This window comes from Ictalurus punctatus, chromosome 4, assembly GCF_001660625.3.
Source record: "Ictalurus punctatus breed USDA103 chromosome 4, Coco_2.0, whole genome shotgun sequence".
Lineage (NCBI taxonomy): Eukaryota > Metazoa > Chordata > Actinopteri > Siluriformes > Ictaluridae > Ictalurus > Ictalurus punctatus.
In genome coordinates this window covers 14,035,318-14,060,555 of record NC_071284.1, presented here as the reverse complement: position 1 = coordinate 14,060,555, position 25,238 = coordinate 14,035,318, and the positions used below count along the sequence as shown (strand labels likewise).

General features: G+C 40.3%; 1 protein-coding gene across 1 annotated transcript in view; it reads left to right on the top strand.

The window, feature by feature from the left end:
- The window catches only part of igf1ra (insulin-like growth factor 1a receptor), a 115,832-nt gene that overhangs the window by 11,714 nt on the left and 78,880 nt on the right, over positions 1-25,238 (top strand). Inside the window, exon 2 of the mRNA XM_017466474.3 lies at positions 11,115-11,675. Within this exon, the coding sequence (XP_017321963.2) occupies positions 11,115-11,675 (561 nt within the window). The remainder of the gene's footprint in view (positions 1-11,114; positions 11,676-25,238) is intronic.

The following is a 25,238-nucleotide window of genomic DNA, read 5'->3' as shown; positions in this document are numbered from 1 at the left end:
TTATTATTCATCTAGAAATGCGCTGGATCGAATCACTGACCAGAGACACAAACAAATACTAGACTTAAATACTGATTCTATATTAGATAAAAACATTACAGCTCTCTTGAAGGTAATAGACAGCAGGAGGCCAGCCAAAGACAGTAATGTTCTATTCTGAGAAAAGTTACTTACTCATAAATGCTTCCAGGATCTTCTGATAGGGAGATATTGATCTCATTAACGATTTGACTTTTTTCTCTCCGAATTAAGAATTGTATAGTTCTCACAACTTATAATTGCAATTATTAACAGTTAATTAATATTGAAGTGTCATTACTGTAACTGTACTTAATTGGTAAAGATGTATTTTTGAGATTTTGAAAATGTTGAGTCGGCATATTGCAATATGTGGAAGCCACTTTCGTCTGTTTTTCAAGGGTCTTCATCAGTTCAGTTGAGTGGCTTAACGTCCCTAGGGGCATTTTCACACATATTAGACCATTTTCTAAGTCAGTAATTTATCATTTTGTTTTATTTGCTATTTGGGTTGGTTTGGTATCACACTGCACACACAATTAGATGAAGCAAAAGAACAACAAACATACTGATGGAAAAAATAAACAAGCTTTTGCCAGATATGCAGAAAGGACTTAGCTGGCACTATATATATGTGTGTGTATGTGTGTATAAAACATATATGTATGTAAATATCCAGAACACATGTCCTTTGGCTCAGTTTGCCCTTCATGGTAACCCATGAAGCTTGCATCTACAATAAAATGCTGCCCATAACCCAAAATGCAAAGCATTTGGGTTCCCTTCCTGCAGTTGGGTTGAAGTTTCAGAGAACATCGTTGACAGTGAAACACATATCCAAGATAAACAATCTGAGGAAGCTATCAGATATGTCCTCTACCCAGATGGATCTGATTCTAAGCCATCACAGAGAGTAAAGCTTTCTCCCTTTGTCAGGAACTAGACAGGATCCTTACTTTGCTTGTGTAAGACCACCCGATGATCTCAGCCACTTTGTTGCACCCCAACGTGCAGCCACCAGATGCGGCTATGAATGCTCACGATTATCTGCAGGTCAATTCTTGCGCTCCAACTCCACCTCTTCATGCTCAATTTTGCCGCAGCAAACAGTGATTTGATTCAAGACATACGTGACCTCGTCGGATTCACGGCTAGATGAGAAATCTTTTCCACAGGTCTTTTACAATTTGACAAACGTCCTGAGAATTACAGAACATGGAAAGCATCATTCTTCACTGCTACTAAGACTCAATCTCACAGCTAAAGAGGAGATGGATCTGTTGGTCAAGTGCTTATGAGCAGATTCTGGAGAGCAGGTGAAACGCATCAAAGCGGTGCATGTGGAAAACCCTGACAGAGGTCTGTTGATGATTTGGGAACGGTTAGATGATTGTTTGAAAGTTCACCACTCAGGAGATTAGAGATTTCCCCAAAGATTTTGAATAAAGAGTGTAAGAAACTCAGAGAATTATGAGACCTACTCATGGAGCTCCTAGTAGCAAGATCTGAGGGAGTGCTTCTGGGTCTCACTTGTTTGGACACCGCACGCAGCATAGCCGGCATAGCGCAAAAACTACCTTTCAGCTTACAAGATAAGTGGATGACTCTGGGCTATACGTTCAAACAACAACACAGAGTTCCCTTTCCCCTCTTTTCTGTGTTTGTTAACTTTGTAGAACAAGCCAGAATGTGGAATGATCCTAGCTTTGCCCTTTCTCTTCAAGCCGATCAGTCAGTGAATGTGTTTCAAGTGGCATCCATTGATTGTCAAGTCTTTCATTCTCTACCTTCCTTAATTACTTTAGTGTGTTACAACTTCCCAGATGATCTCTCCGAGATACCCACCTCGCAGGTTGCTCTTCATCATCCACACCTGAAGGGTATTGCAGGAAAGATCCCGAAAATTGACTTGGTAGCTCCAATCATGATGCTTTTGGGAAGAGACATCATGAAAGTACATAAAGTGATCAAGTACATCAACAGACCCCACAAAGCCCTATATGCTCTGAAGTTAGACCTTGGTCATAGTGGGTAACGTCTGTTTGGCAAGGTGCACAAACCAGATAGTCAGTGTTCACCAATGGTTCACCAACACCTTGGATAGTGGCCAGCAATCACTTTTCAAGCCTAGTCCTAATGCTTATCATATCAAGGAGAATGTTTGTGACAAGCCCCCAGGTCTTCAAGTTATGGTTCCGGTGAAGAGGCCTGTATGGGAAGAAGATGGACATAATGTAGAAGGGGATGTCTTCAAGAGAACAAAGGATGATGAGAAGCTGTGCATCAAAGATTTGACTTTCCTTTGTATAATGAAGGAAGGCTTCTACATGGATGAAAGGAATAGCTGGGTAGCCCCTCTTCCATTCAAACCTCAGAGGTGACGCCTACTGAACAACAAGACACACATTGCTTCAGATCTCTACAGCGTTTTTTTTCCAAGAAACCTGTCATGGAAGAACATTTCTTCGCATTCCTGGAGAACAGAGAAGGTCACATGAAGATAGCCCCACCGCTTAAGCAGCAAGATGAGTGCTGGTATTTGCCTCTTTTTGAAGTCTATCACCCAGAGAAGCCAGAACAGATCTGAGTGGTCTTTGATTCAAGCTGTCAGTACAATAGTGTTTTGCTTAATGATGTACTTTCGAAAGGCCCAGATCTCAACAACAGACTCCTTGGTGTGCTCTTGCACTTTAGAAAGGATGCAGAAGCTATCACTATGGATATACAACAGATGTTCTGTTGTTTCCCTGTCAAGCCAGAGAATAGGATCTTTCTCAGGTTCTTTTGGTATGAAGATAATGACCCAGAGAAGAACATCATCGAGTACAGTTTGAAGGTCCACATCTTCGGTAACAGCCCTTCTCCTGCTGTAGCAATTTATGGCCTCAGACAAGCAGCAAAAGAGGCTGAGTCAGTTCGGAGTAGAGGTTGGAAAGTTTGTAGAAATGGATTTCTACGTGGATGACTGTTTAATCACTACCATCTGTGGCAGCTGCTATTGATCTGCTCGAGAGGACCCAAGCAGCCGTGGCACGTTCCAATTTGAAGCCGAACAAAATTGCTTCTAACATCAAGGAGGTCATGGACACATTTCCTTTAGATGATCAGGCCAGTAAACTAAGAGAAATGAAACTTGTCAAGGTCGCAGTGCATGTGCAGCCTACCTTGGAGTTAGTTGGAATCTTGTAACTGATACATTCACATATCAGTCATCAAGTGATAGGAAACCACTTAGAGGACACAGTGTCCTCTCTACTGTGAATGCTCAACATCTCCAGATCTCTAGACATTAAACGAAAAATTCCCCTTCAGAAGCTTTGAAGAGAGAGCTTTTTTTCCAGATGCTTCTGTCCTGGCTATTGCTGCAGTGACTTATCTCAGGAGTTTGAGACCGGATGGGAGCTGCAAGATGAGCTTCTTCTTGGAGAAAGCCAAGCTAGCCCCCCATCCAGAGCTGAGCATCCCATGCCTTGCTCTGTAGTGCAGTGTTGGCTGTGCAGTTGGCTGACCTTATAATGTCTGAGATGGATATCGAGTTTGACAGTGTGAACTTCTTTTCACACAGCAAAGTAGTCCTTGGTTAGATTCATAATGAGAAACGCAGATTCCTACTTTTGCGTTAATAACAAAATTCTGTTGTCCTGCCCGAACCAGACATACCTCACCTCAGGCCCATTTGACCTCATCGATCCTATGGCAGATGTCGAACTCCCAAAGTAGCAGCATTCATTACCTTAACAAAGGTATCTTAACTTAGTCTCAGAACGTTTGAATCGCTTCTCCAATTGTACAATCGCTTCTCCAATTGTACGAAAGGTACCCCCTTTTACTTGCATATGGACCAACGTATTTGGTCCTTGGACCATTTCTGCCCGCCACACTATAGAGGTAGACTCCTGAACAACAAGAGATGGGCAGTGTTGTTCACCTGTTTAACCGTGAGAGCTGTCCATATTGAGGTAATAGAGTTTATGGATACATCTTGTTTCATAAACACCTTGAGACTCTTCATTGACATTCGTGGTCTGGTAAAGCAGTTACGCTTGGAGCGAGGGACAAATTTAGTGGGTGGGTGCAGAGAAATGGTCTGGTCTGCATTTAAATGCGCTTTACACTGTGTCTCATTCACCCATTCACACACACACTCACACACCAATGGTAGCAGAGCTGCCATGCAAGGTGCTAACTCGCCATCGGGAGCAACTTGGGTTTCAGCATCTTGCCCAAGGACACTTCGGTATGTGGAGTCATGTGGGCCGGGAATCGAATCTCCAACCCTACGATTAGTGGACATCCCGCTCTACCACCTGAGCCACAGCTGCCCAGAGAACTGAACATCCCTTCCAACTTGGATGAAGGGACGTGTTTTCTTGCAGAACAAGGATGTTCTTGGATCTTCAACCCTCCCCATGCCTCCCACATGGGCGGAGTGTGGGAGCGGATGATCGGGATAACGTGAAAGATCTTGGACTTGAAGATGCTTCAGCTGGGACAGTCAAGAATCACGCATGTGATTCTCACAAAGTTCATGGCAGAGGTGACTGCAATAATAAATTCCAGACCGGTTTCTATGGACCCTGAGGATCCCCTCATACTCACCTCTTAACATTGCTTACTCATATGTATGGTCCTTGTCCTAGTCCACCTGGTGAGTTTGACCGTACTGACCTCTACAGGAGACAGTGGAAATGGGTCCAAAATCCAATTTCCAAATTGTCCATAGTCTGTCAATGCATGTGCAGTTGTGCCCAACCTGTCCAGGGTGTCCCCCACCTCGTTACTTGAGTCCAGGCTCACATGCGACCCTGTGTAGGATAAGCTGTACAGAAGATGGATGGATCTTTTCTTATTGCAATTAAACCATGCTAGAGTCCACTTGGAACCAGAATGAAACCCCCTTGCTCAGATGGTGGTGTGCACCTGAGTGCAAATCTCACTTGCCTAAATGAACAGGACCAAGGAGGAAAATACACCACCTTTTGATTCAAATGGATTAAATGATGCAATGTTAAAGCACCCTACTATTACAGTGCAAAGCTAATCACCTTAATGAGTGGCAAACTAAATCTAATCATGACTTACTACTACTACTAAACAAACAGCATGCCCTGGATGATTAAAAACCTTCAGACATGTAGGCAATATTTGTGCTGGAGTAACAGCCAAGATGTGTTGAAATTGTGAATTTCCGCTAACATTCCTACTGAGCACCCGAGAAGTACTTGTGAATCATTTCATAAAAGCCATGTTTGCTCAGGTGCACTACGGACTGATCACACAGAGGGGACCCTCGTAGCCTGCCCTGCTTCAGAGATTCCTGCGGAAAGCCAGGGTCAGGTTATCAAACGCAAACAGTGGATACTGGATTCCCGATATGTCTGTTTGCTCAGCAGCGTGAATAGCGTGCTGAGAGGAAGAGACGCCTGGGTTTCTGTTTGCTCTTTCCGAGCTCTGTGGGGTCTAGACTCCTGATCTAGTGGACAGTGCTACTCGCAGCCTTTCGATTCCATGATTAGATTCCTTGCTGCTTCATGTTGCTAATGAGCGCAGTGAAAGAGTGTGAGAGTGCAAGGGTGTGGACTTACCGTTGCGCACTATGCTTCTTATCTCATGTATCTCTGAATACACCAAACAAAAAAGATTGATTTCCTTGCTTTGACCTTATCGCTGCTTTCAGTGGTGTCAAATTCAGGAAAGCCTTAATTTTTACATGCCTCTCAAGCTCAAGTGTGTGAGATTTTACTAAAAATGGCTACCAAAAGTGCTAACGCTCAAAAATAATTGTACTGACACACACTTACATCACTTTGTCTGAAATGTGATACGGACAATATAGATATATCTTGAAATGATGTATTACTTTTCCTCTAAAACTGAAGAAAAAAGTTATCTGTACGAAATTACTATATGCATTCATGACTGCTTTTTGATAACGTGAACTAAACACCAGTGAAAGACACTTTTTCTTTTTCTCCTTTTATTTGGAAGTGACATTGAACAGAACTTATACAATTGAGAACAAGAAAAACATAACCCTGCCAAAATGGGAACAATATGAATACAAAATATCAAAAGTAAATATTAAAACACTTCAGGAAACCAAATAACAGAATTACCTCCCTTTTTAGGTGCAAGTTTGACACCTTTTAGTTAGGCTGATGCCTGTTCTGTGTCCAAGTGCTGTGGGGAGTTTCACTTTGCGTCATTAAGATTAAGTTCATCTTTGTCCCCTTACTTGTTTTTTTACACCACACCACTAGTAGCTCCTATCTCTGGCTTTTGCAACACTGGCGTTATACACTACTCTATATTGGAAAATATCTATCAATATACACTTTTCTCTCATCCTATGATATGTATCACCATATCACAAATTTCTAATTCACTTAAATGTATTTTACATCAAAATATTCTTTTATTTTACAGTATTGTCCTTTAAATGGTTGGGCAGTTGCAACAGTGAATTTAGTTACAGTAAAATACCCAAAACCACACTGAATAGTGGGATATCTAATATTTATGAAGGAGTGTAAATATTTGCCAGCATCTGAAAATTGTGGATTGTTTTTTTGCCCTTTACTTTAATGACTTTGATTTTAGATGACACGAACACAAACCCTCTTTTATTTATATGCTAGTAAAATATTAAGTTCATCTTTTAGTGTGAGTTAATTCATAGGTAGAGGTGTTTGAATAAGCGAAAGCTTGATGAGGGAAGTTGTGGCTCAGTGGTTAAGATTTTGATCTACAGATCACAAGGTCATGAATTCAAATCCCAGCAGTATCACATTTGGGTCCTTGAGCAAGACCCTCAAACCTCAAGTGCTCAGTTGTACTCTGCTGTAATTGTAAGTTGATTTTGATAAAAGCATCATGCAAATGTAGTGGATTTTATTTCATTTACAGTAGTTTACTGTAAATATGTTTTGAATTATATTCTGTTAATTCACTGCTGTACTTGACTGGTAACAGTTACCAGTGCCAGGAAATACTGTAAATTTGTCATGTAAGTTTTAATGTGAATGTCATTACTTTAGCACTCCAGTTAGATGCAGGGAAATTTACAGTACTGTACTATTATTCTCTGCCACAACACACTATGATGTAGTCCCAGCATATAGCTGTAAGATATCCCTCATGTTGCACAGCATAGAGAGGTCGATTTTATAAAGTATATTAGCTGCACAACACAAACTAAAGCAGGTTACTTACATCTTATAAAGCCTCTAATATCCACAAAGTGTTTTATGGTTTGCAACAAAACCATATCTGCCGTTGTCTTCTATTTCTGGCTGTGCTCCTTGCCATTGATGTGACGTTTGTTCAAGATTTGGCCGTCTTTGGAGAGCACAACTAAGAGACCTTTTGCAAATGTCAAGAGTATAGTCTGTAGCTCTCCAGGTTATCTTGATGAGTACATCCATAATCAGGAGATTATACAACAATTGCATATTATATAAATGGTCACCACTAAATTTTCACTTGGACATTTTTAATGGCTAGCTCAGATGTGAGCAGTACAGCTATATTAGTCAGTTACATGAGCCACCAGCATGTCTCATTGATTGGCTGATCTAAGCGTAACAGAGGGAAGGCTCAGCCAGTTAGATTTCAGATTTTACTTGTTATCTAAGCAGGAACAAATCACATAAAATCAATGCAGTAAACTCTCATATATCGGTTAATATGCTTTTAAAATTAGCCTGACTTTTTTTGTAACGAGATTTGTAAGTTAGATTTGAAAGTTTTGGCATGAGACCATGAGATCTGCTCCCAATATGTGAGTCTCATGGCCAATGTGTGAGAGCGACAAGAGGATTTTAGTTTTTGGCTAATTCGCCTCCAAGAATTACAACTTGTATGTTGTATAATGTTAAATAATGCATATCACATTTATATCCCAATGTGAATTTACTGGTGAGTAATAAACACTTATTTATTATGTAGACATTGTTTGAGATCGGTTTCTGTGCTGTTCCCATAACCTCAAATAAGTTCAAATAAATAAATCAGCAAATCCTTAGAATAGCAATAATTTTGGTTCTGTTAGCATTTATACACTGCAGTTAATGTTGTCACAGCTTCACAATTAAAGGCATATTTTGTGTGTATCTAAACATTAAAATTGATTATTGAAACAACTTCTTAAATTTGATTTTTTTTTTTAAATGAGTGTTTAAAAGCATTTTAATCTAAGCATTTTAAGCTAAGTGATTGAGTGATTAAAACCATTTTAAAGTAGCTACTACAAATTATTCAGTAACTACAATGGAAGTAATTGGAATTGTACATAGTTAGAAGAATGAGGACTCTCGACAGGTCTTGAGAGTTTGAGGGATTGAAATAAAAAGTAAGAAGACACTTGTTGATTTATTTTCTCCATCACGCTTCCTATTATATTTACATTGCTTAAAATGTCTCACAGACAGATCCAGGTCAGTGCCTAAAACATTGTGGGATAAATGGGGAAAAGAAAAGTCTGGAATAGTTTTTGGAATAACCAATGGTTGGAAATTATACAAATGCAAAGATGTCCCTTTGTGTTGAAAGCAATCCTTGTGGAATGGGACTGGAGAACGGGGTATTAGATGTGTTTCTTGCTGGGCGAGTGTTTGCGGAAGAGCTGGATCTCCACAAGTGGAATGAGATTGGAATGGGAGCTGGGAAACGGGCCTCGGATCACTGTTGGATTCATGGCAGAGGTCAACTGGTGGGCACATGGCTGTGTCAGTTGGCTCCAGGCAGCTTGCACAGTCTTGCCAATGCAGAGACATTTGTTAAATGTCTATATAACAGTGTATCTAAGACAATAATTGGTAATTTATGTGTTTGAGCGGAATTGTTTAGATTAATTCGTTGCATGTGCAGATAAACAGCTATACTTCCTGGGCCGTTTCATTCATGTAATGCTGGTCTGATTTTATTAATGAATCCAACAGGAACTGAGGAGCAGAGTTTCTCTTTACCAACAAACAAATTAGTCTTTGTGTTTATGCCAATCCAGCCGTCCTCCTCCTCTCTGGCAGCAGGAAGAGAAAACGAGAACAAAAAAAAATCCAAGAACGAAACAAAGGGGACATACAACTCCCTGGCTCCCGAGCACGGCCGTGCCGTGATAGGAGAAACAAATACTATTTTCTCATGGAGCAGTCATTTCCGTTCTAAATTTAGATGCCCTTACTAGGCTGACAGGAGCTTAATAAACAATGTGCTCACTATTTTGGGCAAGCTGGGTGAATGAGGAACGTCAAATCGGATTCATGTTCTTGGCAGGCTGTCATAGTGGTTTGTTCGCTTATCAGATGAGTGTGTGTGTGTCTGTGTGTGTGTGTGTGTGTGTGTGTGTGTGGTTTTTTTTTTTTTTTTTGCTGAGATTTTTCCTCATGAGAAATAACACAGAAGGAAAAGACACCAGATAATAGATTTTGACTTGTTTGGACTATGTGTAAATTTGCCCTGTGTTCTAATGCTGCTGTAATGTAAAGTGTTTTGGATGTGATACATGATGCTAGCTCAACCATGCCAGGAACACAAAAAAACCCAAGGAGTGAGTGCACTTATTCGCGTATTTTGTGTGCCGATTGAGTTCTACTGAGTTCCAGCAGAGAGATATGTTCTTTTAAAGAGTCACATTTATGAAGTTGTTTTTGTTTTGGTGTATGTTCATTCTTTTGTTTTAGCCAATAGCATGTTATTTATATCATCTGATCTTTCGCAGTTGTGGTTTTATAATCTCCATTGGTTAAGATAAATCCTGTACTGTTCAGTCCATGATTTCTAATTTGCACAATATCACAGCCTGTTTGCCTAATTCAAACTGTGGGAGCTTTTGGCCACACACTGGCTTGACTGTCCACCAGGACTGCTATATGACTACTAGTCACTGCTGCAGATAGCTGTTGGAAAGACATCACATAAAGCAGATATAACTCTCCAAAAAAAAACCTGTGTTTTATTTGTGGGTTTTTGTGAGCGAGTGGATGAATGAGAACACTCTGGCTCTGAACTCCTGTTTTGCATACAGGTTGCTTTTTGTGTGGCACATAGACATGGATAGCCTTTTTAAACGCTGGGGTCATTTGGGGTGAAAAACATTTTTTTAGAAGATTTTTGGATCCTGTATCCCACAAAACTATACAGAGAACATGAGTCTCCACATAAATGCCTGTTTTTTCCCAACACATTGAATTGCCACACTGGGTTTGCCTTAGCTGACTCTGTGTGTTGGCACCACTTCATAAGAAAGAGGAACAAAAGCTATAATTCCCCTTTGTGTGCAGTGTGAACAAAGTGTGGATCTGTGCAGTGGGATATATTTAAGCAATATCGCATGAGCAAGAGTGCGGTTATAATATATATCAGCATGGCTGTGATTCGGCTGTAGGCCCAAGCCTGCCAATAATCGCAGTTGTGCTGATATTCAGTCAAACAGCATGATTGCAAGTCCAATATTGCTTTTATACAACTGTTTTATAAATAAATTGACCGAGTAATTGACATTTCGGACGCAATATAGCCAAATAATTCGTTTATTTTTGCTCTGTGAACGGAAATAGAGCCCAAAGAAGTCACACTCCCTAATAGCCATTTGGCTAGCTGGGTAGCTAGCTCACAGTGATTTGTACATCTGGTGAAATTGGTGGTGAAATTGGCTTCCCTTCTTCCTTTTCATCTTCAGCTGCCGAGATTTTGTGTTTAAAGTCAGAAGTTATATGCATGAAAAATGTATCGTTTGCCATGATGATGTTTCTAACTCTACTGTAGTAACCGTTTCACTGGGAACACAGACAAGCAGAGTGATGTAGACAATGAAACTTCAGTGTGTTTATACTAAACAAGCATTCTTGGAACACCGCTCGTCCAATGAAATTAGTGGCTCGGAACTAACTGTATAAATATTTATATACAACTTTTACTGTTGTCCTTTTGACCAGCATTAACTCTTGTGCAAAACCTAGCTTTTCAAATATGACGGAAAGCTATAATTAAGTATTTGAAACCGTGAGATCCTAAATAGCAATAATAATACCAATAATTATATCCAAGTTTGTTCCAGTTTCAAATATCTGACTGTATTCTCTCTTATTTTCCAACAGTCTGTGGTCCTCACATCGATATCCGCAATGACATCAGTGAGTTCAAGAAGCTGGAGAACTGCACGGTGGTGGAGGGCTACCTGCAGATCCTCCTGATAGGAGATAAAAACCACAACCCTCATCAGGAGTTTCGCATGCTTAGCTTCCCAAAGCTCACCATGGTCACAGACTACCTACTCCTGTTCCGTGTAGCTGGCCTTGACAGCCTCAGCACACTCTTCCCAAACCTCAGCGTCATCCGAGGACGCAACCTCTTCTACAACTACGCCCTGGTCATTTTTGAGATGACCAGCCTGAAGGACATCGGCCTATACAACTTGAGGAACATCACGCGAGGTGCCATTAGAATCGAGAAGAACCCAGAGCTGTGCTATCTCGACTCGGTGGACTGGTCACTCATTATGGATGCAGAGTTTAATAACTTCGTTGCTGGAAACAAGCTGTCCAAAGAGTGTGGTGATGTGTGCCCTGGCATTATGGAGGACAACCCTCAGTGCTTCAGGACCAGCTTTAATGACAATTATAGCTACCGCTGCTGGACTTCCAGTCACTGCCAGAAAGGTAAGATTGGTTATAGGGGCTGCAACTAACGCTTATTTTCATAATCAATTAATCGGCCGATTATTTATCGAATAATCGCGGGGGGCTTTCAGTAGCATTTTTTTCATTTATTTAAAATAAAATCCACAAACTGAGTGTTACAAATATAAACTTCAGACTAAAACTTTACATGAACACAACTATTAATCCAATTGTGTGTGTGTGTGTGTGTGTGTGTGTATATATATGTATATGTATGTATGTATGTGTGTGTGTGTGTGTGTGTGTGTGTGTGTATATATATATATATATATATATATATGTATATGTATATGTGTGTGTATAAATGTATATATGTATGTGTGTGTGTGTGTGTGTGTATATATATATATATATATATATATATTTATATTATTAGTGTTAGATGCCCAAAATGCACTTATAATTTAACTACAGTCCTAAATTAATAAAAATATCTCACTTTTACTGCACCTTATGGTTTCTGTTACTCACTGTCTTTAGGCATATTGTTTTACTTCTTTACTTTGATCATAGCGTTTTAATTAGACATTAGTTTTTACTTGCGCTACATTGTTTATTGCCGGATCTACATTGTGAGTGAGGAGCAGCGCAGCCTCATTACAAATTGATCGCTCCTGTAATAATAAATGAGAGAATTTACACTGCATTCACAAATACAGCATATAATGATGATAAACTTGAATTAAACTAAACATTTTAAGCAACTCGCAGCAGTTCCACAACTTCTTGAGCACAGTGGAGCATTTTGGATATGAACAAGTTTGAGCTCATGCATCACTGTCGTGTTTCCATGCTCCTCTTTGTAAAGTTTGCAGGTTACAGTCTTCTCCGCGGCATTTAATATAAAATGCACCCATCCCTCAGAGGACTTGGAAGTCACACACTTGTTTCCACTGTCACTTGACAATTACGCTTCCGTCTGATGGTGACTGAGGTCATGTTGGGTATAAAAGGTAACTTTGACATAAAGAGTAAACTGAAGAAATTCATTGTCCTTGACTCTGGGTATTCTGCTAAAGCTAGCGGCGTCACATTACGTGCGTTTGGCGTCATGCGCCATCGGCTGGGAAATGGCTTATACTTCCGGTTAGTACAAAAACCGCTATTGTTCCATTTGACCTGATACTACCCTTCTAAAATTCATACACTAGATGGTAGAGTACATAGTGCATTGTGTAGGTGTATAGTACGTTATTTGTGACAAAACTTTAGTATGTCCTCTCTGATGCCTGTTTTCGGAACAGAAGTGATGTAATGAGTAAATGTACCCCGTGCCACGCGCAGACCAAGTAATCGATTATGAGATTCGTTGTCAACGATTTTCATAATCGATTATTATTATCGATTTTATCGATTCGTTGTTGCAGCTCTGATTGGTTATAATGTTATATCGTTAATAACAGAAACCTATTGACAGTTTATTGCTTTATAGTTGCCTGTAGTTTTGTTGATCTTGTTGATGTTGGTCAGGATTGCTGAGCTTTGCACTGAAACAGTGAACACTTCTTCCTTTATCAGCTGTCAGTAATGAATAGCTTGCCAGTAATATGAAACGCTGTGCTAATCCAAGTTATCTTAGGCCCTGCTCATCTCTCATATGGCACATAACTCAGTAGGTAGTCATTTTTATGGTCAGAAGATAGAGCATGTGTGTGTTGGAGTGTCTTTCACTGTGCACAAGTTGAAAGTTTTTTTTCGTTCAGGCAAGTTGGTTATTAACTTTGCAACTTTCTGATCTTTTATTATAGCTGTTGGTGTACATGTCTGCTTATTGTGCAGCCACTGGTACATTACTACACTTTCATAGACTGGCTGAGGAGCTTGTCTAACTTTGTAGTAGCTGTCATATTACTAATATTGTAATAAAAGCTGTTACTACAATATTAGTCATATGACAGTTACAATAATATTAGACTAGCTACTACAATACTACTAGTACTGAGCTGGAGTTTGAGTGTTATCAAGTAAATATTTGGCTAGCTTTATCTACGTTCCATTGAGAGACTTATGACCAAGCTGTCATAAAAGCTGTTACAACAGCTAAGGATAGTGGACTCTTATTTTCTCACACATATCTTTGTGATCTTTGGTGGCACACGTTTAGAAAAATGTTTGTGGCAAACAATGCAACAGTTATGCCTTTTCTAAATTACATACTGTCCTGCAAAAAACAGAAAAGTTCTTTACTGTTATTAGAATTCCTTACTGTATTTTACAGTGTAACGCACCTCAAACGGCATGCCTTTATTTATGGCTGGTTCACATTAATAGATGCCAGCATGTCTCCTCACATCTGGCTGAGGGTTGTCTTGGAATGTCTGGGAAACTTGTGCATTGTGTGCCCTCTTTTCCTTTCTCAAGTGCATGCGAATGCTGGGAAAAGCGCAGTGGAGAAGAAGGCTGGAGCTTGTTCCCAGCCTTGGAGCATCAGGAGTGCCTTTCAGGTTCTTTTATGGGCTAGATGAGCTGAGCTCTGCCCCTCCTCTTCTTATTTCCCCCCCAAACATGCAAGAAGACAAACAGAGGAAATTAAAACTTCCACAGATACATATTGTGAGAGAGGTTGGAAGAAGAGGCCTGTGTATTGTTGCACAAGAGCTGGTCAGTATAGGGAGAAGTTGTGTTGAAGGACATGGGGTAGGAACAGCGCAATGGATGTAGCCTTTTATTTTCCACGGACCCCCCTGTGTGCTGATCCTGGCAGTTACCAGCAGGCCCTGCTAGACATGTCAGCACCTGTTTCCCTGCACACCTGTTTGGTATGGTAATGTTGTGTCTGAATAGTGAGTCTTTAGGGACTGTGTGAGTCATCTATATCCTAGGCTGCCTCAGCACCACCCAAAAACAATGGAAAGGGCAGGTAGGCACAACAGAAAGGACCTTATGAAAGTCCTGCTTAATTCATGGGTGTTTAGTGCTTGATTTACGGGAACCAGTCATCATCCCCCACCTGTCTGAGGGCGTTTTTGTTCTGTCTTAGTTTCCCCACAAAGCATCAAAAGGGACGCAGAATTTGCTTTGGGAAGTGGCACCACAGGCTTTGTGCTCTGTGTGTAGGCTCCATGTTGAACTACTGCTGAGGAAAACAAAAAACAGGTAAAAGAGATGGTGTGGGTAAAGGAGAGGAGCTAAACACCACTTCCCAGACATATTTACCCTGTACATAAACTAAAGTAAAACGGAGGTGAACTCAAACAAGAACTTAAAAGGACAACCTTGAGGTTTCAAGAGTAAGATAAGGCCTAATGGGATGAGGTAGGAGATAGCAGATATGAATTCGGACCGAAGTGGGAGGAGGAGGAGGAGGAGCGTGGTGCCTGTCGAAGGTGTCTAGGTTGCCTTGTTGTGGGCTGTGCCGCCCCTCAGTGGCTCTCGGTCCAAACTCTATAGTGCAGATCCTTCCCACTTTTCTCTCTTCCCTCCTCCCACCTCGTCCACATAATTGCCTTGTTTTTCTTGAGCCCAGATGTTTCTTCAAGGGCACACAGTGGTTTTGTGTCAGACTGGAGATGGCTTCTATCCGAGAGTTATGCTCTTTAATTATGCCACAGAGAGATGCTGTCCACTCACTCAGCTCGCTGTGTTTTTCTTTGCATGCTTGTGTTCATGAGTGAAATGGGATGTGGGCTATCTACTCTACTGTAGATCTATTGTGTATTGTTTGAACGTTTAAAGCATTGGATTGCATTCCTGTTCTTGTTCTAGCATGTGCTTGCTCCCGTTTCCTTATTGCATGAGGGTCTGTGTGGTGTGTGTGTGTGTGTGTGTGTGTGTGTGTGTGTGTGTGTGTGTGTGTGGGAGAAACACCTCTTCATTTCAGACTTTGATCGAGCGGTACTCATTGTCCTTGGGCTGCTTGGTCTCCATTTGTTTGTTGTTACACAAAACTGCAATTAAAGTAATGTCTCCTTTCTGAACCCAGTCATTAGGACTGGAGGAATAGTCATTTATGAAGGTCTCAACATTACAGAACCCGTTATATTACTTTTACACATGGAATGTCTCTTTTTCCTTTAGTACAGACTATGATCATCTCCAAGACAAGTCTTTAACTGAACTCCTGATCATCTCGGTGGTTCGAATGTGGAAATGTACCTTTGTTTGGAATTGTTTCCATATAGGTCGTTATGAGGAAGAGTACTGATTGGAAAATTTCACAGAAATGTCAAGCTTAGATGCACAGCACCATGTTTATGAGCGTGTGAACAGATCTGCATTTCCGCCCTTTGGCCGTTGCTTCATCCTTCCTGCCGTCACTTAATTCCTGCTCTGTTTTACTCTTTCCTCCCGACAATTTTACCCCCTAGCCCGACTTCTCGGAGTGAAATTGTGAGCTTTTATGCATGGGGATGGAGTGTGAATAGGTTTGGTCTAGCGGACTAGATCTGCTACGCTGCTGCTGATAGACATGAACAGACAAAGAAAGAAGAGAAGCGTGTTGCTGCTGCAAAGGGTACGGAAGGAGGTTTTCATACTTCATGTGTATAAATGCATGCCAGTTGAGTACTGAATAGAAGTTAAAACCAGCACATATGCTCATTTTAATCCTGATGTGTGGAAAGTGGCTTAGGAAAGTATATTTGCTCATATGCGGTGGTTATGCATGGTTATAATAATCTAGCCTATACAGACACTTTGCCGTAAAATATTAATTTACTCATGGTGTGAGAGTACGTAAATATAGCTTCAGGCGCCAATGAATGAGTCACAAGGTCATGCGAATTGAAAAACATGACCTGCACAATGAAGATTAAAATTTTCATTGTTTGCTGCAGGACTTTGTTTGATGTTAAATGTCTTTGAAGGAGTTTTACTTGGCGCAATGTGCCGAAGAATACTTTTTCATTCTGTGCTCTGCACTCAGGAAAACAAAATAAACTTATAGAAAACCATGAAAGCAAACAAACCAAAAGCAAAAAAATAAAAACCAGCCATATGGAGTTCGGAAACCACACCCGTATGTGCAGCAGCTTTGCAAGAAGTTGTGTATGAAAACAAATAAATCCATTTCCTTTGTGTTTTTCTGTAGGAACAAGACTTTAAAATCCTCTTTGTTTTCTCTGATTTCTTCATAGATATAGATATACAGTAAACCTGCTACTATCTGGTCTCTATACTAAAACGATGCGTTAATTTTCAACTTCACGCTATATAACAATACATTTTGACTAGATGTCAAAGCAAGCCATACTCATGTCTAAGACCATCCCTCGCCTGGTTTGTAAATAGGCTAGTAACGAAGCTTTTGTTTAAAGTCAGAAATGATCAAAAGACCCATTTGTTATGTTTTTCATCAAAAAACCCTGGAGATGCTATTTAATAGCTCTAGCCATTAGATAGCTTTCCTCTGCATCCACATTACATTCTCTCTCCAGCAAGCTAACTGGCTGATTGCTTGGCTTTGGCCTTGTGTTGTCATAAAATCTGTGTGTGTTTGTTTGTTTATTTGTGTGTGTGCGCTCATGTATGCTTATGTATATGTGTACACATATCTGCTCAGTAGACTGGTTTCATTTCACTGGCCCCTGTGTTCCAGACAAGCATGTCGTTAATCCACCCCCGACTGGGAGAGAGGGAAAGAGGGGGTCAAGGAGCGGAGGGGAGGGGAGGGCAGTTTGATGATGAGCTCCAAGGTCTCACATAGAGAGCCTCATGACCTCACACACCACCACACACACCGTCCAGCACTCCTCAGGGTTACTCCAAAGGCGATTTTCCCCCACCAAACACCGACAGTTTGTCTCTGGCTTTGCATAGCGGACATTTTTCACATTCCTCAGCAGCGGGACACAATACACAGACTGCAACAATTTTGAAAAATACCGAAAAGTCCTGAATACTGACGAAGCTGTTCGCCTCGCCCACAGCTGCTCTACTGTTGAGTCTTCCTGTCTGTTTCTCCTATCAGTATTGTAACAAAAGCAACTCTCTGCGTCCAACTGTTGAGTTATTATTTGAGCTTAAGAGTTTCTTCATAACAGAGTGACCAGTGTCTGCATCTCGTTAAGGGTTTGTGCAATAGACTTTCTCACTGGCTGGGTCAAGGTTGTGTCGTGGTGACTGGTCATGAGGACTGCAGGGTCAAATTTCTCCACTGGGGAAAAACTTGGCCTGTCTGTCTGACTGTCTGTCTGTTGTTTTCTGATGTAATCTGCCCCATGCTTCTGTGCCAAAAGACGGAACTGAAAACTGCTAGCAGCTCTTATGAAAGAGAACAGAGTAAAAGGAGGGGTATGTCACTATGCCCTCGAATTCGCATCTGGAGTAGGCTTACAACATTAAATATTTCAGACTGGTGATCTGGTGTGCCTTTTGTATTTATATTGATTGGGGAAACTGGTATATGGTGGTATGCATATTAGAAATAATGTATGTGTGTAGTAGTTTTATTACGCAGGAGCTTCTACAACTATAGCCACTACTGTAGTGAGAGCATGAATGAGAGAACTGCACAGCAGTGTGGCTAGAGAGAGTGTGTCTGTATGTGTAGGCACAGGCACACTCAGACACTGTTGAGTCCTTTGACAAGAGGATGCTGGGAACATGTTTTTATTCCTTTGTGTGGGTGGGTGTATATGTAAGTGTTTGTATGTGTGTGCGCGTGTGTGTAGGGGGGAGGGGCTGCATATTTTTTTATACCATCACTTGGGGTAGTGTGTTTTTCTTAAGAAGCATAATCTTACCAGACATGTGTGGGTGGCTTTATGTTTGCTCTGAGTTTTTGGGAGAGCTGCGCAAAGAAAACCACTGAGAACAGATGACAGGCCGACTTCCCTTGCAGCTGAGGCGGCAGAATGCAGTGCTGTCCTCTGGGTACGTTAACTTTAGTCTCAATACGTCTATTCTCAAACCAGAACAAATCACCAGAGCAGAGAGAAAGCAAAAGAAAAAAAAAGAGAAAAGTAAAAAGCAGATGGACAAGCTTCCTTATTCTTTTCCCAGTCTCCTTGATAGTTTGTCCAAGCATCAATGTTTTGAAGCTCTTCACAGTAACTATCAATCATAACCGGACGAAACAAGCCTATCTTGTTGTGTTAATCCTGCACTATCCAGGACACTTGGATTTTAATTTTTCAGAAACTCAAGGCAAGCGCTCGGACAGCCCTGAGTCCTCACATGGCAATACATACTCATTATCAGCATAATTGTACCAGTTTGGATGTTGCATCATTCAACCTTGATATGATATTTTACCAGGATGCACACATTCATTTGACATTCCTCTTGCACAAAATGTAACAAATCCTACATACAATGGATCTGGGGATATTAACTTTCCTTTCACCTATGTCTTCTTTCTAATTTTGCCATGTTAGAATCTGCTGGTGATTCTCTATCTCATAAATGACGATCAACAGCTCCTTCCTTCCTGAATCGATTCAATTTCTGTTTGTTGACTTTCACTGCTATAGTCCATTCACATGCGCTAGTATGTGCAAGGTGGGAGCGGGTCTTTCCTGCTAAAATATTGGTTTCTGATCACACATGAGCCTCCCAGTAATTTGCAGCAAGTTGTACTACGTCTCATCCAAGTCAACTGCTGTGTCAGTTTTACATGGATTTCAACTCCAGACCCATTCAGATTAATCATGGGTAAACTTGTGTGTACAAGTGCTTGTGTAAAGGATGCTGCATTTTTCAGTCGGCCAGGCTTTGCACTATGGAACGTTTCTAGAATGTTCAGAGTTCTCTGGACATTTGCTGGATTCAAAATTTTCCAGAGAGGGCCCCTCTGTGCTCATTTTAATGAGATCTTCTGTGGTGGATACATGCAGACTGCCTCTGTTGGAGTTTTTGATGCGGTTCTGCGCCGATAATCCTCTGTCGCACTGTGCAGCTCATATAGGTAGAATCAGCATCATCTCAACAAGGTGCAGTATGTTCTGGAAAGCACCAACAACTGTACTGAGTAAAAACAATTCAACCTGAGTTGGCAAACTGTTACAATAAGAACTGTATTAATGGGTGTACACAAGAGTACATTACCTTGTAGTCAACATTGTATGACTCTTTGGTGGACAGTGTTTGCCAAAAGCTGCAGTAAAACTTATCTTGAAGTGTCCTCATAGTTTTCCACTATCCTTGAATTTTGTTTGTCTGGCATCCACATCTAACCCAATCAAAGCACAGAGTTATAAATAGTGACATCCAAAAAACATCTAATGATTCATCTAACACAATCTAAAACTGTAATGGTAGCCACTTGCCTTTGCAGTAAATCTTGAAAATGATTTAGAAATACATCCACTTGCTCACTGCCATAGTCTAGTGTGTCTTCATTTTCTGGCCATGTGTCATGGTTAAATATTTTTGAAACAGTCAATTTCAGTGGATGCCGGACACTAGCTGTCTTTGTTTATTAGACTACCAAAGTGAGCATGGAGGACCTCAACAGCAATAAAACTGACAGCACTGATCTGCTGCTGTTACTTATGCTTGCCTAAGCCACCAGCTTGGACCATTCCTGACACGTCACTAACCAGTGATACACCCTGAAAGAAAGAAAGATGTAGGTTGTACAAATGTACAATGTCTGAGAATAAAAACATCACACTGTTTAGAAAAATCCAAACACATAACAGGTCCTGCTCCTAATCTTGTTCCTCATCTTAATTTTTTTCTTGTACAAGTAGTAGACTCACTAACTCCCTACTGTAATCCTAACAAGCCTGGAATGTGACCTTATCCATTTCCTGCACTTGAAGACAAGCCAAAAAACTGGCAAAGCATGCCAGCTGACTTAGGTCTTCCATGTATGACCTCTAAAGCTATAATGGTCTTCCTAATAAGAATGAGGTCATTCTTCTGAAGGATGCAACTGAGTGTAGCCAATTCTTGAAAGACATCAGTCAGGAAATGAACATGAGTTCACTTCCTTCATTTCCTTTCTTATTTAATGTGGAACAATATTCGAAATGTTTTTTTTTTTTCAACTTCCTACTTCAGGTTTTGTAAAGTAGCATATAAAGTATTATGAAACTCACCATTTTGCACAACCTAGTATGCCAGTATTGGTAGAAGATCAGGCCAGGTGTTCCATGTGATGGAAGGTGACAGCATACTGACCACTGTCTGTAAAATGGCAGGTCTCCATTTATTTATTTATTTATTTATTTATTTATTTATTTATTTAAGCAGATTTAAGAAATGTACTGAGTGCTCTGTGGATATGAGGAATCCCATCTTGTGCCCTTCACACTGGAAGGAGTGCAAACCTACACCAAACTGTTCTCCAAGGACATTCAGCTTGCGTTTTGACTAAAATTATGTCTTCCAAACTAGATGAAGGAGATCACTTTTGCTGCCATGTGCTGCAGGTTGAGAATCGCCAGCTATAACCTAGCCAACAAAAAACAGAAATTTTCCATTATGAATCTGCAAATCATGTGTAACAGTACAGAGACCGTTTTTGAAGACATTATGAATCGCAAGAATATTATGGCAGACGGTTTATAGTCATTTTCCTATTGTGAAAAAATGTAAGGTTGCATTCCTTTCAAAAGTAAACACTAACCTGTGTGGCATGCAGTGGATAGGAATCACATGCTCTCCCACATTCCTCTGCACAGGAGCAATCACTCCACCATGTATGCCCATATTTTCAGATGCTCCATCTGCGCCAAATGCAATGCATTTTTCTGTCCAGTCAGGGGTGCCAAGGGTATCAAACGCAGCTTTTGTACCTTCTAGGGTGCCTTCAATGACAACAGTTATTGTTCCTTTTCATAACTTTATCAACTGTTAAAAGGCACATACCACTAAAACACCGTTTTCCCTGTTCTTTGAAACAAAATAAATCTTATCAGCTTGGCTCATGAATATTAATTAGGTGTACAGTTGTGATACGGCATATTAACTGTTATATACTGTATAAATACTGTCTTACTGAGTCCAATTAATTATTTGTAATTTACTTTGGGGCACGAACTTGGAACTAATGGATCTTGTGCCCCTTTAAATAAATGATATTTTGGGTATTTACAGATTACCTTTAAAATACATGCTTTTAGTGTTACCCACTACAGCTTTCACATTTTAGGGGGGCAAAAGACACACACAAAAAAGTTGAAAGTAAGATTTTATGCTTTTCATTTCATTCAGGCCGACTAAAACGATGCCATTGTCACACACAAGGTTTTCACGCGTGTATGGTTGACCGAAGGCATGACAAGAGGCCAATCACTGTAACCGTTATTATGTAACTGAATGTAAGTGCAGATGCATTTGGAAGTTGTAGTTTTTAATTCCGATTGTATTTATACAAGTATTAACGAGCTTCAATCGGGTCACTCGCACTGGGGCACCTAAATATCTTTTCACAGTCGCACACGGTCATTTTGGTAGAGCCCTGTGATGATGTGATGGTGCAGGACCAAGCACTGATTACAAATTGAATTAATCAATTATGTCCATTTTGCTATGGTACGAAACTATGCAAGAACTTGATCGGCACTGAAAAGCACACTTGGCGAGCGAGGTTTTCAACATCTTTAGACCGACTGACTGCAATTATTAAAGTAGCTCTTTACCCAATATGATATTTGCAGGAAGATCGCCAAGGCAAGGTTAGTGAGTAGCGTCAATAAAACATTGCCATTTTGTTTCGGTAAAATATATTTCTTAAAGTAGAGATGTCAAAGTATATTACTGGCAGAATTTGGTCAAAATTGAGTCATTTTCATTATTTTATCTCTGACTGTCTGTCGGTCTGTCTGCAAGTCTTTAGTCAGAAATTGGCTCTTAACCACAAGCATAAATCAACAACAAAAACACTGCAAATAGAAGATGGGATGTCAGACAACTGTCAGCATAAACAGACAGAAAAAGTCTTACCGGATATTATTGCACAGCCAACGCTCATGTTTTCTTTGCACAGTTTTGATCTAAGAGCCATCCAGTTTTGTTTTGTTTTTTGCCATGATTTATTGGAATAATGTAATGACGTATTCTGTATATGAGTACTTGCTCCCTAACGGCAGCCGTGATGGATTCAGTGAAAACACATGTTCGTACGAGGTGTAAATGGGGATTGAGATTGGCTCAGGCACGAAGGCTTTTTCTGCTTGATTGGGTTTATTGGATTCTGTTGGCTTGTCTGAGCTGTGGATGTTATCAGTCAGAGGGCAGTACAGGGCTGCTTGTACAGCGAACACAGTGATGTAGGGGTCCATTTAAATGTGATAAAATGGCCCCGGTGTGGTTATTACACCTCTGACATATGTGCAAAGTTGAATATGAGTCTTTTAGCTAGTCGTCAGAACAAATGACAAATCACTCTGACACAGACCTCCTACTTGTTTATTTATTTATTTATCCCTCTCTCTTGCTCTTTATATCTCAGCCTTTAGTACAACGACACACACAGTATGCCCTCAAGGGTGTTTGTGTGGGGCAGTGTAGGGTGCAGAGCTGCATGCTGTCTAGAGTGTGAATGTTATACTGAAGCGGTGATTCATTTGTCATTCTTTACACACGTCCATAAAAATCTGGGGAAATACTATTTCCGAGCTCTTGAGTGTTCTGGGCTCAGAGTCAGTCTATTTCTCTCTAGCTGTCTTGCTCTCTCTCTTGTGTGTGTGTGTGTGTGTGTGTGTGAGAGAGAGAGAGAGAGAGAGTGTGTGTGTGGTATATAGCATTGCCAATGTGATTACATGCTACTTCTTGCAGTCCTCCTTCCCCTTGTAGTGTATAGAATGCAGCTGCTGTGTTGTTTCCAGCTTAAATAATGACGTGTTATTAACTGCACTCTGAACCTAGAAAAGGCTTTGCCCCAAGGGAAAAATAAATTAAAAAATGTGACCATGTGAAGCATACTGTTCTATACCATGCACAGATGTTGCATTACATGTATAGTAGTTGGACATCTATAGCGTAATGTTATTTTAACATCAATTTTTAGTTCTGTATTATCTGTCTCGATTTACTAAACGGTTTCTGTGTGTTGGAGCTAAATAAGGTGCAGTTTGGATTTGTGCATCGCAGCTAAATAAGTTGTAGTTTGCTACAAACAGCAAGTTGCTGTTTGTGTGCATTCGTTCCGTCTTGTGGTAGACAAGGCATATGCTTGTGTACTCTATCTGATTAAAAGGGTGTGGGCGTGCGTACATGTTTATAAGCAAACGTTTAGGTGTCTGTCTCTAAAAGACAAAAATGTTGACAAGTTACTGTCTCTGTTAGTTTGTGGATGTTGAGTGGATGGAAGAACTTTATTTAAAAAAGAAAAGAAAAAGCACTCGCACACACAAAACCCTGTGTATTTACTCAGCTAACTGAAATTCTGCTGTACACACTCTGGGAGAAACAGAGAGCATAGATGTTTGAGTTTATTGTTTACCATCATCTGATGCGTCCTGCAGACCAGGTGTTTCATCACATGCAGGATCTGGTTGTATGTTTTTGTGAGTGTGGAGTTTCTCAAAGATTTAAAGGACTTTGAATGGGCATTTCTCAAACATGATTACATACACAGTGATTATGGAAAAAACAGAAATGTTTCTATATATATATATATATATATATATATATATATATATATATATATATTTTTTTTTAAGTTATCTTCTCCTAAAGCCACCTCCCTCCAATCCCCTCAGTTCCTGAGAGTGTGTGTGTGTTGGGGGGTGGGGGGGTTGTTAGGGGGTTGTCAGCACCTGGTCAAACTGACACAGGTGGCTGTGGGTGCTTGCTGTGTCCCCCTCACCCCCACCCCTCGGCAAGTGAACTGCTCCTTGATTCCTTCCGTAGGAATCACCATTTGGCACATTGACCTGGTGAGTTTTGCCAAGGTTGAGGTGTGCCATCTCTTTTCTCACATTCTCAGCATCCACTGTCTATTTAACACTTTCCCTCTAAATTACATTTTTTCTGCATTTCCTAAACGTTTTCCTGTACTGGTTCACTAACTAGCCCTGCAGAGTCACTGAAATAGAATCAGTGGAAACTCTTTGTTTGCACATGCTCTAATAAAAGTATGAGCTTCTTTTATGATTTATTCCTATATCTTGTCGTTTATCACTTATCATTTATATCACAAAACAGTCATTAACATGCTGTTAACTTGGTTGGAAGTAATGAATATTTTCTAATGGGATGGGAAAACGTTTGAATTAAACAAATTAGCTGTCCATTAGAAATGTAATTTAACAATCTTTTTTTTTTTAAACTTATGTTTTTTTGCTAGCTACACTATGTTGTAAACAAGGTGCTAAAATATACAGTTTAAGTTTGAAGCTTTTTATTTAGATGGAATGGGGTGATGTTTCACATGAGCATTTTACTGCTGGTTTTCTTTTATTAATTCGTTTTAAAAAATGAATTACATCTTTATCCTTGTAGCATATTTGAGGAAGTATTTTGCATAACATTTGGAAAAAGCAAAATGGATAGTTGCAACCCTAATCACCAATATGATGTTAAATCACACTGTGCTCAGTTTTTTGTAGCTAACCTGCTGTACTGCGTGTATGCGTGTGGCCTTGATATAGACAGCTTGTGATCGAGAGAGAGACAGAGAGGCATGCCTGAGAAAGATGTACTGTACTC